Raw genomic sequence first — 14,112 nt, forward strand, 5'->3', positions numbered from 1 at the left:
GCAGATGACAACAGACTGGAGAACCAGTTGATAGACTCAGTGTCGGGGCTGCTATTCAGAGAGACCAAGACAGGCTGGAGAAATTATCTGAAACAGTAAAGCAGGTGCTTCAGCAGATAAAGTCCCTTTGGAAAATATGGAAAATATGATGTAAAAGAGCATCTAGGAAACTACATTGGATTGTTGTTGGAATCCCACAGCAGTCTTTGTAGTTCAGAACGCTCATGTGTGATTTGGAAAAGTGATACCTATACAGCTGATAAAGTTTATTATTTATTAGTAATACTAAATTATTCAGTTCACTGATGATAGTAAATATGAACTTGACAGCTAACAATTCTCTGGATCAGCGACCTCAAGGAGGTAAGAGAATGCACTCTCATCAGGTCTGCAGAGGACAACAACTTGGAGGACAGGCTGATAGACTCAGCAGCAGGGGTGCCATTCAGAGAGACATTGACAGGCTGGAGAAAAGTGCTGAAAGGAACCTTGTGAAATTCAACAAGGACAAATGCTGAGTCCTGCACCTGGGAAGGAAGAGCCCCTGGCAATGAGACAGATTGGGCTTTGAAAGCCTGGGGAGCAGCTATCTGGAAAGGACCTGAATGTCCTGATGGAGAGCAGTGAGCTGTGAGGAGAGGCTGAGGGAACGGGCTTATTCAGTCTGGCAGATGGTAGGCTTTGGGGAGGATCTCCAGGCAGCCTTACCATACCTATAAGGAGACCTCCAAGAGCACAGACCAGCTGTTCACTGTGGTGCATGGCAGGCAGATGAGCAATAATGGATATGAGAGGTTCAGACTGCAAATAAGAAAAACACTTTGACTGTGAGGACAGTGAAGTGGTGGGGCAGCTGCACAGAGGCTGTGCAATCTCCATAATACATAATATTCACTGTGATGAGCTGCAAATTAGCTATTGCCACTTATGAAAAGAGATATGGGTAATACTGTAATTAGTTTTCTGAAGACATTCAATGCACAGCCATAGTCAAAAGGTAAGCAGGAATTATTAGGTTCGTAACAAAATGGAAGACATTATGTCATTGTCACTTTGTGGTGATCTCACATCTCCAATTTTGCGTATAATTTTAGATTACATCATCTCAAAGAAGGATAAAGCAGGGTGAAGCATAATGCACGTATGGAAGCTTTTCCATACAAAGGAAATTACAACTTTTTTGTTTGGAAAAGATACTACAGAAGACAGAGACAAGAGGTCTGTAAAATTATGAATGGAACAAAGATGTTTTAGGAGAGATTGTTCACTGTCTCTCAGAAGCATTCTTACATTAGCAATTATATCAGCCATAATAGATAGGGTAAAACAATTGGTGCTGAGGGCCGGATGTCCATGTCTGCATTTTAGGGAGCAGGGGCAACTTACTACCAATCCCAAGGGCTGAATGCCCGTTAGTGGTTGGAGCATATTACTGGAACACATCAGAGCTCTTAGAGCTCATCTTCTGGTTTAGTTTCACTGAAATGAAATCTGTTTATTTGCTCTAGGACTATTCCACCAAGGGACACAAAGTACAGTAAATGGGTGCAATATGCGATCTGTTTCAAAAGTATGGACAGACATATGTAAGGAAAGAAAGTCCTACCAAAGCCTATTTAACACATTGTTCTAAGCAAACTTCCAAAGCACTGGGGTCTTAAGCTGCTGGATGCTGCAAAGGCACATATGGGAAGGTGTCAATCTGTACTTGCCTTTTTTCTTATAGTCTTTCGGTAGCTCTATCTGCTGCAGCTCATAATCAGAAAAAAGAGACTGCATCAAAATTACCTCTGTACATTTGATTATCTAAGAACACTTTTTCTTAGGTAATTTAATTTTGCATGAGCACTTAAAGTGTAAATACTTATTATAGCTTGTATATTACTCATTTGAGCACATTTTTAGAGAAAAGTTTTCCGTCTTATATTCTTTAGTCATAGCAAAATGAGGTCAGTCAATTTATAAGATTGGAAGAATATCTTAAATTGTTTGTAGCCCTATTTTGAGTATTGCTAGTACCTCAACAGGAGGTTGCAAAAACATTGGCAGGGACACATGCAACAGATGTGCCTATTGATGCTTTCGTGAAAATCCTTTTTGATTTGCACGCTTTGGTGGGTATAAAAGTGGGATGTGCACACTACATTGGTTTTTTTTATCTAGTAACAGGTTTCTACTAACAGTCCGCCAGACTCCGCTGGCGCTGTGCATGCATATTCATGTGAATTGAGTGGAAGTTCTTGTTCAGAGTATAACAACACAGGCATGCACAAACAAGTTAAGTAAAATACAAGTTTTAACAAATACATGCCCATGTTGATATTATTTAGGAACTGTATTGATCAAATAAGATAGGGTTTATTTTTAAAAAATGAGCAAATACATTTGAAGTGATTTGACGCTCCCTCACTACTTCTGTTTCGTAATTAAAACCCCTACTCCATGTTGCTCAACAGTTTTTGAGGAACTCTACAGCTCTCAGTCTTTATTTGCAGATTGCTAGAAACAGATGCAGAGACATGGCTCATTTCCACTTCAGCTGGAGAGATAGACATCTGAAGGTATTTTTCATGTCGGAATTTATTAGACAGTAGTCACAGTATGGATCGTAAAGTTCGCAGTAGCCTTTGTGCATGGTCATACAGGGTTTCTAAATCTGATCCTTGGTTTCAGAACTGTATGCAAGTTTATTTGGTAATATGCTTCAGGGAAAATAAGCTTTGTTAGCTTTTTCACTTTATAGAATAGCTGTACTATTGACATTTTCAGCTGAAGCTTAATCAATTTACAGATGGTAAAAAAAGAGACTGTTTCAGCAACAGAATTGAAATCTATTCCAGATAACTGGCTGTCAACTTCCAATAGCTTTACTTACACTCAGAGAAGCTACAGGGATTACACATTGTGTGTGGTAAGCAGTTCCTGATTGTATACATACCTTTGATACAGCACCAGCAGTTTTTCTGTGGCTTTCTATAGCAAGAGCAATTAGAGAATAGCCAGTTTCCTATGTTGAAATTGCTGTTCTTGAATGTAGAATGATTACATTACGAAGTCTAATCTGTGATAAACTCAGTGCAGGTTTGCTTAAGGTGAGTTGCACAGGCATACAAATCAAGGATAAGATTTGTCCAAATCCTCTAGAAGGCAAGGACTAGCAAGTCAAAACTACTGTAGCTATGTGTTCGCATAATTCTCTGATTGTCCCTGTTGCTCCAAAAAAACAACCTCTAGCATTTTGTGTTACATTTACTTTAAGTATAGAAATAAACAAAAAGAAAGCACGGGTAGCAGTCTTGACTAAGACCCTCCAGAGAGGAAAATATACACTTAAATTCACGTGTAAAAAGGCAAAGTAAATTATATATCATTAGTGATAACATTTAATGCCATTTGCAAATTAAATTTAAGAAGTAGAACATAACATAAATCTAGGTTTCTATTTGACAATAATGCTTAAAAAGTGTTAAAAAAGAAATTAAGGAAAATACAGATTTGAAGTTGAGGTAAGTTTGTAAATGAGTGTTTTTAAAGTAAATTAGATCTTGGGAGAAATATTTAAAGAAGACTAACATTTTTTCAGAATTTTGTTACTGAATTACTAATGTTACTTTTCAGTAATCAAAGATGCTGTTTTAAATAAACTTAATTTTATATTAACATAATCTAAAGCATGTCATGAAGGAGGTCCATATTATGCTTTAAACAGATCTGCATCTTTAAGCAGATGTTTGGCTCATGCACTTGCATAAAATTTTGTGGTATTATAATCTCAAATTCTTCAGAAAAAAGTCCCAGGATTTTTTTTTTTTTTTCTGGAGTCAGTATAGCATATTTAGCTGTGGGGCAAATCTTAGCCCACTTGGAGTCACTGAAAACCATCATAAAACACCATCACTCTCTTGACTAACATGGAGATTTCATGTATAGTCTCCAAAATAAGATAAATAACATTAGAGATATTTTGATGTGTACAGATCTAGAAACTTAGTATCTGTACATGACAATCTGATCCAAATTTGTCATTAACAGTAACAAATAAAAAGAAATGCAATGATATCATGATGTCTAACAATGAGTGATTCTCCAAAGGAAGAATTTCTGTATCACAGTAGTCTAGTCAAATTTCTAAATAAAGCAGTCATTAAACAAATACAGGACGACCAGTTTACCTATGTAATTTGGAGTCAAAAAGTCTCTGATGAAATATCTTAAAAAGGATACCAAAGAGAGAAAATACTTTTCTTTGGAAGGCATGCAAACAATTGTGCTATGAAAGTTCTAGGCAAAATAGTAATTAATTACAAAAATATAAAGCAACAGTCAATATCCACCACTGAAAAGGAAAAAAATTGAGATTCCAGAAAAATGCTGTTATCAGGACACTTTTAAAAAATATATATCTCAATTATCTTGAATAAGGTCTGAGAATGTTAAAGTGAAGATCACTGGCATGTAAACACCAATTATATGCAATTATTCATACTAGTCAAAACCAGAAGACTGAGGAAGTTCAAGGAGGCTTAATTATACTGGACTAGAAGGCAGCACAGTAGCAGATTAAAACTGAGGAATGCACACTGAGGCACACTGGTGCACACTGAAGAAGGCACTTCCTACCCACCTTGAGACCCAAAAGCCATGATGTGTGTGCAGAGAAGAGTCTGGGCAGGTCAGCAAAGACCTGTTCTCCAAAATCAAAGAATGCATCATAAAGATTGAGAGTTACCTGAAAACAAGACAAAAATCCAGCCCAGTATGACTGCATTCCCTCCTTGTCCTTCAGCAGAATGGGACAGATTTGCCTTTGCAGCACAGCCCCAGCCTCCTTCCTGTGTCACAACCTGCTCTCTAAAACAGTGGCACAGATACTTATTTGACCTTGTATCTTGACATACACAAGAACTGTGCTCCTGTAGCACTTCTCGTACTACATAGAGAAGTTAGGCGTGGAATGGAGAGGAAGGACCTTTTGGCAGGACTCCACACTTGGGCGATTCTTGGATTCACAGCATTTTTACTTTCACTTGAAAGTCTGTGTTTGCATCTGCCTATATATCTTTAAGGTATTATCAGCATAGAAACAGTAATTTAAAACCTGAATTTTAACCTGGTGTGGATCATATAGAGACATAATATTAAAGGAAGCAGGATTTATTTAGAAGAGTGTTTTGAAAAAAAAATAAAATTCAAATAATGGAAACAGAAATTCAAAGGTATTTATGCTGTTGAACTGTGTGTGTACACATATAGATGTGTCTCAATTACTGAAGAATTCAGAAGAGTAGACTCAGGGAATCCAGAGATTAATTGCCCAGAAGATTAATTACAGGATATGGAGCCTTTCACTTCTAGATCATTGAACCAAATTCGGCGGAAAGGCACCAAAAGGGTTCATAGGTCTAGATAACATAAGCAGATAGCATTACTTTACTATAGTAGAGAGTACCAAATCCAAACAAACAAAGGTATTATTTTCCAGACATGGAGTTATTTTTTAAATCTTTCAAACTCAGGTCCACAGAGAGCTTCTTGTCTGACAAAGTGAGGAAACATAGCAGTGAGGTGTGAGATTTCCTGCTTCCATTTGTCCTGTAAATAATTGAAAGAAGGAGAGTTGACTTTGTTTTTTACTCAGTCTGGTTGCTTTTATGAAGATTTTTATCTCCTAGTCTGTTTTTCAGCAGGTTTTCAAAGACGCTCAGATACTATAACAAGGAGGCATTTCCCACATGCTGCTCACAGGATGGACTACATGGACTTTGAAGATGATAGCCGTGGCTGGCGGTTTGATATGGACATGGTGATAATCTACATTTATTCTGTCAACTGGGTAATAGGATTTATCGTGTTCTGTTGTCTTTGTTATTTCTTTTTCCCTTTTTAGTCTGTAGTAGTACAGTTAAGGAAAACAGTAGTCATGTGAAGCACAATAATGTGAATAGAAAAAAACTTGAAGAAGGCAAAATATTTGTTTGATATTGCGTTTTTATCATTCATAATTGTAATAGACTGCATCAAGCCTTCTGTGAGGCTATTTGATACTTCCGCTATGTGTGACAAAGTACTTGAGTTTGGTCCCAAATATAATGTGAAATCCAGATCATACTTCATTCAGTGGGAGTTTTGCCTTGATTTTGGTGGGAACAGGATTTACCCTGATGTATAAAATAATATACTCTGTAGAAATATACAGTACTGTTTGTTCTTAGGGGAGTTTGTTATTAGGGACCAGTACCTAAAGTGGGCTTACAAGAAAGATGGGGATAAACTTTTTAACAGGGCCTGTAGCAATAGGACAAGAGGTAATGGTTTTAAGCAAAATGAGGAGAGGTTTAGACTAGTTATAAGGAAAAAATATTTTACAGTTAGGGTGGTGAAACACTGGAACAGGTTGCCCAGGGAGGTGGAAGATGTCCCGTCCCTGAAGATGTTCAAGGGCAGGTTGGATGGGGCTCTGGGCAACCTGATCCAGTGAAAGATGTCCCTGCGTACTGCAGGGGGGTTGGAGTAGATGACCTCCATGGTCCCTTCCAACTCAAAGTATTCTGTGATTCTATGATTCTAGGAGTTGTGTATACTACAACAGAATATGATCCATAGAGTCATTTTGGGGTTTGACTCTTGTTGACACACTTTGCTCACTGATTGGTGCTTCAGTTCCTCATACATAAAAGCAATAAAGATTTTTCCCGTTTATAGTCATATCTTTTGGGAACAGGAGATTATAAGCACTGCAGTGGTGCACCATGCATTATATAGACATTCATCAAAGCTATTTCAATGGCATAACCCAAATCCTGGAAGATTTTGACAATTGATAGAGCTGTTAGTATTCTGCTGTGGAGATGTGCTGTACTCAGTGCCTGAAATTTTGAGCCTATTAACCAAAAAGAGAAATGATTCTGCACAGTGTGCTGACAGTTCATATTTTCAGCAAATGCCCATCAGAAGGACTCAACTAACAACCCCAAGGTCTGCACACTAAAGGGGCCATTTTTGTGCAGATCCCAGAGTAGCACTGTACCTTTTTTTACCCATCCAGATGAGTGTTTGGAATGGAGGGCAAGCAGCCATCCTGCTGGCTATGATGCCATGAGACACTAACTCCGGTAAATATTGGAGAAGGAAGCATTGTCCAGTGCAAGAAATCAGCATCCTTGAAAAACTGCTGTAACAATTTGAGGATACCCTCAAGTGTGGGCTCACCAGGACTGTAAGTCTCCAGGGAGATCACATAAGAGGACACAGTATTTATTTGCACCTTTGATGTGAAACAATTCTAAAGCACTTTATAGTTATTCTATGTATAAATTGAGGAGTTACAGTACCAAACTGCAGCCAGTTCAGCAGCCATTCCATACTTGCTGCTTTACACAGTATTTTCAAATGGAAGTGAAAGAGCATCTATTAAATTATAAAAAGCATTTCAGGAACTATTATGGCAATCAGGTGCCGAAGAACCGTACAGGGTAAGTCAGGGAATTACTTTTCAGGAAGGTACAAGGAAATTTTTATTTCTAAAGGCATGACCCTGCAAAGTACACTGTGGTTTCATCTAGAAAAGCACGTGAGTATATGCACATAGTCCCTCTGGTATCAGGATTTGCGTGGGAGACCTGTGTTTTTTCAGTAGGTGGTGTACTCCCCTGTTCTAGCAGAGAACAAGGAGAAATGTGTTGTGGAAGGTGCCATCTGCCAAATGTGATGGAATGGAATAAATTCAGTGGTTTTATTAAGCATGTGCTTATGCTTCTTTGCTAGAGCAGGGCCAGCACGGTCAGTCTCTTATAAGCTATAAAGCGATTAGGACCAGAAACTTTCACTTAATCTGAAGAACAGGAGTGAATCAGCTACTAATATTTACTTTTCTTACAGGCTGCATAAAATAATCTTTTCGAGAACATATGTGTAGAACTAAAAATTACAAGTGTAACTGTGCTGATTGTACTACATAATTTTAGCCATCTTTTGTTAATAGCTGCAAATTTAAGGGGATATAATTGAAATTCACCATCACCGTGTAGTCATGGTTGTGACAGAAATGCATTTTCTGTAATTATAGTGTATGTAGCTGTTTTGTCTCTACCTAAAGGTGATTGACTCTATTACTGGTGGTATTAACCATAATGTTTTAAAAGCTTTAAGGTGAATTTCCCTCTTCATATTGATACAAACAAGTTTTTTAAAAACTAGGTTTTTTAGGTCATAGGCCCATGTTTTGCTATGTGCAGATGTGTAGGTCTGTATGCTCTAAGATTATCAATAATTTAAAACATTTTTCTCATCTATGCCAGGACTGGGATTCTAACTGCAATTTTTGTTTGTCTGTCTAATCTTGTGAATTTACTGCTCCTATCTCAGCAAAGAGAGGGATTGATTCATCTGTTAAGTCAAAATTGCTTCTACCTTTTGATCTCAGAAAATACTAAAATAAAAAGATGCCATGAAAAATTACTTTAACTTAGCTGACATAGTCTGAAATTCCAGTAAGAATATAATTTAAAATTATTTAACTAGGATATCTGATAAAGCAATATCCTTAGGTAAATATTCCAAAATATATTGAGGCATAAGAAACATAATATAGGTACTAACTGATTATATAAGACAAAGTTACTTAGATAATTTTTAATAGCATGTTACCATGGTTTTATTCTGAAAAAGGCAACAAAGGAGAGTAAAAAATCCGATGTAATATCGGCCCCTTTTGTATATTTACAGTAAGAATTGATGACTGAGTGTGGCTACATTTTCCTAAATTTAGTAGGAATGACAGTTTTGTATGGCATTTCTAACTGTGTATGTCTGCTTTCTTTGAGGCCTAAACAAGTTTTGGGTTATATTGTTTTACTTTACATTGTTTGTTATTAATTCCAGGGGATAATTAGTTTTAAAATATTACAAATGTACATAATGAAGACTGTTGCAACTCTGAGAGATAGCCTCTGTAGGAAAAAACCTAAAGGGCACAGAGTGGAGGTACCTTGTTTTGTCCTTTATTGCTTTTTTGAGATAGATACTTTGTAAAAATACATTAACAGTTTGAAGGCTCAAATTTAGTTTTCCTTGAAGTCTGCCTGTAAAATGCTGTTGATAAATGTGGGAGCAAGAGCAGGTCCCTTGTAAGCAATTTTCTGGTTAAATTGATCCTGCTCTGCAAGCTTGTCTTTCTTATCTACAATAGTATTAAAATGTTTGCAATAAAATATGAGTTGTTTGTAATATTTTGCAGTCATTTCACTAGATTTTGCTTGGTGGAATTTAATTTTAATATTTTTTTCAATCAATGTCTTGTTTGTTATCCTGCGTATTCTGTTTCTGCTTAGGGTGCACCTAGGGTTTGCTGAATTTTTTGCTATTGTGATTAACTCTTTTCATACTAGCAGCCTTTTCTTTTTTTCCGCACTTTCCAGGAAACAGTGAGCTTTTGTCAGAAATCATCTTGTGGCAAGGTGTTGATCTTAACACATTCAGATAATGAAGAATACTTGGTACGGGTGCTGTTAGTCCAGACCAATTAACTGTTGAAGGCAGCAGAAATCCAGGACAAGACTAAGTTTGGCTTTGACAGGCAAAGGGACTTCATGCACACTCAGAAGTGTCTGAGTTTCTTGCCTAGAAGTGGGTATGTTTGTAGCTCTCCTACCTGGGAAAGGTCCAGTCATCTTGCTTCCCTCACACAATTTAAAAAAAAATGCCCAAGCAATAGCTGCACAGGGAGTAGCCACTGTGAAGTGCAATGGGTTCTTCTGCACCTGCCCACCAAAGCTGAGATCTAAGTTAAGCCTTTACCAGTACACTACATACAGACCTGAAATATTTACCATATGTCAACAACAACATCCCCATAGTTACTGATATTGAGATGAAAAAGGATGGTGAAGAAGCAGAGTTTAGGTTTATTTTGTCATTTTTAGAGAAAAGTAGTGCTGATAACATGAACCTCTAGGAGGAAGAGTAGCTGTTTATGTCTGTCTGACGTGTGTGGCATTGCTTTTATGGGTGCATTTTCAGCATCTTTTGTCCTTGGCAGTCCTAACCATTTCATAACTGTGGGATGCACAGTTGTCCTGGGGAATTCTAGGTCTGTATAAGGGGAGTAGCAGGCAGATGGAAAAGATGAAGGTAGGACATCAAGAGCATCCTGCTGGTGTTCAGCCCCAAACCCAGGCAGATGCTGAGAGAAAGGAGGCAAGATATGCTCTGGATTGCTCTAGGACAGATGTGGAGGAAGACAACAAGCTCTCCTTAGAGATACCCTTTATTTATCATAAAGTGCTAAGACAGACTGTAATAGCAGACAGTGAGGTGGATTTAAAACTGGCTGAACAGCCAGGCACAGAGGGTTTTCATCAGTGGCACAAAGTCTAACTGGAGGCAAATAACTAGTGGTGTACCCCAGGGGTCAAAACTGGGTCCTATCCTGTTCGACATCTTTGTTAATGATCTGGATGATGTGACAGAGCATACCCTCAGCAATTTGCAGAGGACAAAACTGAGAGGAGTGGTGGATACACCAGAGCGTTGGACTGCCGTCCAGTGGGACCTCAACAGGCTGGAGAAATGGACTGAAAGAAACCTCATCCAGTTCAACAAGAAGTGCAAAGTCTTGCTCCTGGGAACAGCCCCAGGTGCCCATACATGCTGGGGTCACCGAGCTGGAAAGCCACTCTGCCAAAAAGAACTTGGGGGCCCTGGTGGACGTCAAGTTGAATATGAGCCAGCAATGCACCCTTGCATCAAGAAGGCTATTGGTATCCTGGGCTGCATTAGGAGTGCTGCCAGCAGGTCAAGGGAGGTGATCCTTCCCCTCCACAGAGCACTGGTGCAGCTGCTGTGACCAGTTCTGGACACCCCTGTACAACGCCTACTAGAGAGGGGCCAGCAAAGGGCCACTAAGATGATTAAGGGACAGGAGCATCTCTCTTAAGAGTGATTCTGTGTAGTCATCATGCAAGACTTAACAAGTTGAGGACTAGAAAAACAGGAACTTTGAATAATGAGAAAATAAAGTTCTGAGTAGAATATCATGGTTTCACTTAATAACACAAGGTAGTACAATGCTGGAAGAACTTGGCCCACATTTATGTCCATTTATGTTCTTTTCTATACGTGTCTGTAATTTTGTCTGGAACAATTCACTATTTTTTTTTCTCTCACTGGTATCTTGAGTCAAAACAGCCAGTCTCTCTTTGGTTACCGGTTCAAACTTTAAGGGGTTATCTTTCCTATTTATTGAAATATGTGTTTTTGCAGTCCTTTAATGGTAAAGTTCAGAAGAGTACCAAGAAAAGAATCACAAGAAATCTAGTTGTATTATTCCAGTATGAGTAATTTTGCTGTCAGAAATAGATATTCAGAATTCATTATTTAAACTTTTAGTAATTATTTGACTTTTAAAGTGTAAAATCACATCACTTTGATATTGTATTAGTGATGGTTTATTTAAATTTGCGGTTTGGTCTTAGGATGAGAAGACTGCAGTAATTATATTCTGATTTTTCACTAGATACCATTTTAACTTAATCTATTTCATTTTCCATCAAACATTTTCCATCAAACATTTTCAACATTCAGTTGAAATATTTCCGCATTTCCGGTAAGGCATTAAAATGTAATCAAGCAATCACTTAAAATATACTCCACATGTAATCTTTTATCCTGAAACAAGACAATGAAGCAGAAAAGTAAATGCCACCAATAAAAAGATCATGGTAAGTCATTTGATATTGATACAAGCATTAAAAATTAATTATTTAAAATCCTTTTTACCCTGTCATAAAAAAATTAGTTTTAAAATGCTAATCATGTAATGTAGTGCACTGTTTCTGAGATGGAGAAGGAAATTCAGACTGAACAGAAGGGAAATCTCATGTAGCCTCACTGTATTACCTACATAAAATAAAGGATGTTAGATATGGACATAAAAATGTAGATGACCATCCTGTTCAATGAAAAGTGAAAAATAATACTTTAAAGAATCCTTTGTAATCCCAGTCTCCCTAAAATAATTCCTGGTTTGGGGGTATTAACTCTTCATATAATTAGGTTGCTACCCAATAAATATTGCTTAGGCTTACAATCAAAGTGTGCAAATAACTGGCATTCACAAAAGCCTGTCCTTAATCCATGCAGATTATAAATCCTTGAGGATGTACATGATTCCAGAATTCATTACCAGTCACAGCATGGCATCTGATGGTGCCTGAAAGACAACACATTCAAGTTAGAAACATATGAGGTAAGAATGTGTTTGCCTTGCAGATGGCTCTAGCTATCTAATATATGCATTTCAGCTGTCAGAAGTTAAACTAGTTCTAAAATAATTCAAATTAGACTTCAGGGTAGGAAGAATATGCTAATTTCCTTTTATATCTTATCAAGCAGAGAATGTTTGCAATAAGTTAATGTTACAGGCAATTTATAGCCATATCTAGTTCCATCTTAAAAAACTGGACCTCACTTTTTATCTTTTTAAAGACTTGTGAATTAAATGAACATAGAAGTTAATAATAATAATAAAGCTGTAAGGTCACAGATTTTTCCAGTGCATGTAGTGCAATTTCATATGAACAGCAATTGCATGACCTACAAAATTGCCTGATAGTTTTGTGTTGCACTCACCTAGGAGTTAAGGCTCCCAAACTCATTTTCATTTGTCATCTAGAGTATGACTTAAATTCTAAACTACAAAAAACTACATAATGGCATTAAATTACCAAGCTGTACTGGTATTTTTCTTTAATTCTCCTTAAGACAGGAATATAGTGTAATGATAACAATAGCATAAGTCGAGATACCCTTCTCTTTCCTTAGCTGTCATTCCTAAAGTGTCCTATTTTCAGAGTGATTTACAGGTCAAATTCTCATTATTTTTAATCTCTAAAAACAAGTTCTTCAGAACTTCCATTTTCCATGCAAAGCACTTAGAGCTTCTCATGTTAAAGGCACTTTTGCAAGCACAAGATGATATCTAAATGCAAGTATTACAATGTTAATTCACCAGGCTAACACATATTTTGTCAACAGTAACTAAATTATCATTATTATCAAAATTTAAATCAAAGAACAGCCAAATTATGCATGCATGGTGTGGGTAGAGACTAACAAAATTCTTTATTGACTTAAAAAAAAAGATCTGGTTTAGCATGTACTGCTTTACAGGATGTTTAACATTAGAAGTTTTTCAGGGTTTGTCTGTGACCCACGGGTAAGAAGATTTCTGTGTGGTTCCAAAAGCCTCCACATAGTGCTTAGCTGAGTACCCTCATCAGGAAAAGGAGAGAATGTCTAAATTTTTAAATAGTTCAGATAGCAAGTTGCTTCATGCAACAAAATATGAATCATAATGTGATTTATTAAACATTTTTTCTGGTTTTTTACTCACAAGAAAGAGGAGTTTATTTCATGTCTAACCTTTTAACAAATACAAGTGAAGCAATCCAGTAGTTCCTGCACAGACCTAAAAGTCAAGAAGCTTTTCCATTGTCAGTGTCATCAGTGATCAGCAGTGTGATCACAGGAGTCATGCAACCTTTTTTGTACAAAAGGATCCTCATAAAGACTATTGAGCTGCCCCTTTGAAAAACACTCTTAAGTGTAGTTCAACATTATAGTAGAAAAACAGTGCAATTGTGATAGATGGTGATTACAAAAAGAATATTTTAAAATGTATTTAAATTACTTTTTAGACATTAATAATGGGTAGATTTCAAAAGCAGGGTAACAAATTATTTCAAACATAACAAATGGTTTTATATTTTTAAAAGATCCTCAAATGCAGCAACAACTGTGATTTGTTTATGTTTCTTCCTGAAAGGAAAAGCAGTGAGTCCAACCACTGCAAAGTAACTGAGTCACAGTGCACCTAAAATCAAGGACTTGAAGGAGAGAATGTCAAGTCCTAGAAAGAGAGTTTTGTAAACAGGGAAGGATGCAGTCCTGATTCAGCAATGAAAGTTCTCCTCCAGCCCCTTGTTTTTAACCTACTTTTACGGACAAATCCAGTCTCTCGCTAGTCCTTTTTCTGTACCGCTGCTGCAGCCATACTGCACCTGAAATTGCTGTGCTCTACTCCCCTTTTAGTGCAGGAATCCTTACCTGGACTAG

The 14,112-nt window shown here is 37.2% G+C and overlaps 1 protein-coding gene across 1 annotated transcript in view; it reads left to right on the forward strand.

Moving 5' to 3' along the window:
* Positions 1–5,887, forward strand: part of LOC104464570 (E3 ubiquitin-protein ligase RNF180-like) — a 21,151-nt gene extending 15,264 nt beyond the window's left edge. The window contains exon 5 of the mRNA XM_010077318.1: positions 5,719–5,887. Within this exon, the coding sequence (XP_010075620.1) occupies positions 5,719–5,887 (169 nt within the window). The remainder of the gene's footprint in view (positions 1–5,718) is intronic.
* Positions 5,888–14,112: the final 8,225 nt, after the last annotated feature.

This window comes from Pterocles gutturalis, unplaced genomic scaffold, assembly GCF_000699245.1.
Source record: "Pterocles gutturalis isolate BGI_N339 unplaced genomic scaffold, ASM69924v1 scaffold35188, whole genome shotgun sequence".
NCBI classification, from domain to species: domain Eukaryota; kingdom Metazoa; phylum Chordata; class Aves; order Pterocliformes; family Pteroclidae; genus Pterocles; species Pterocles gutturalis.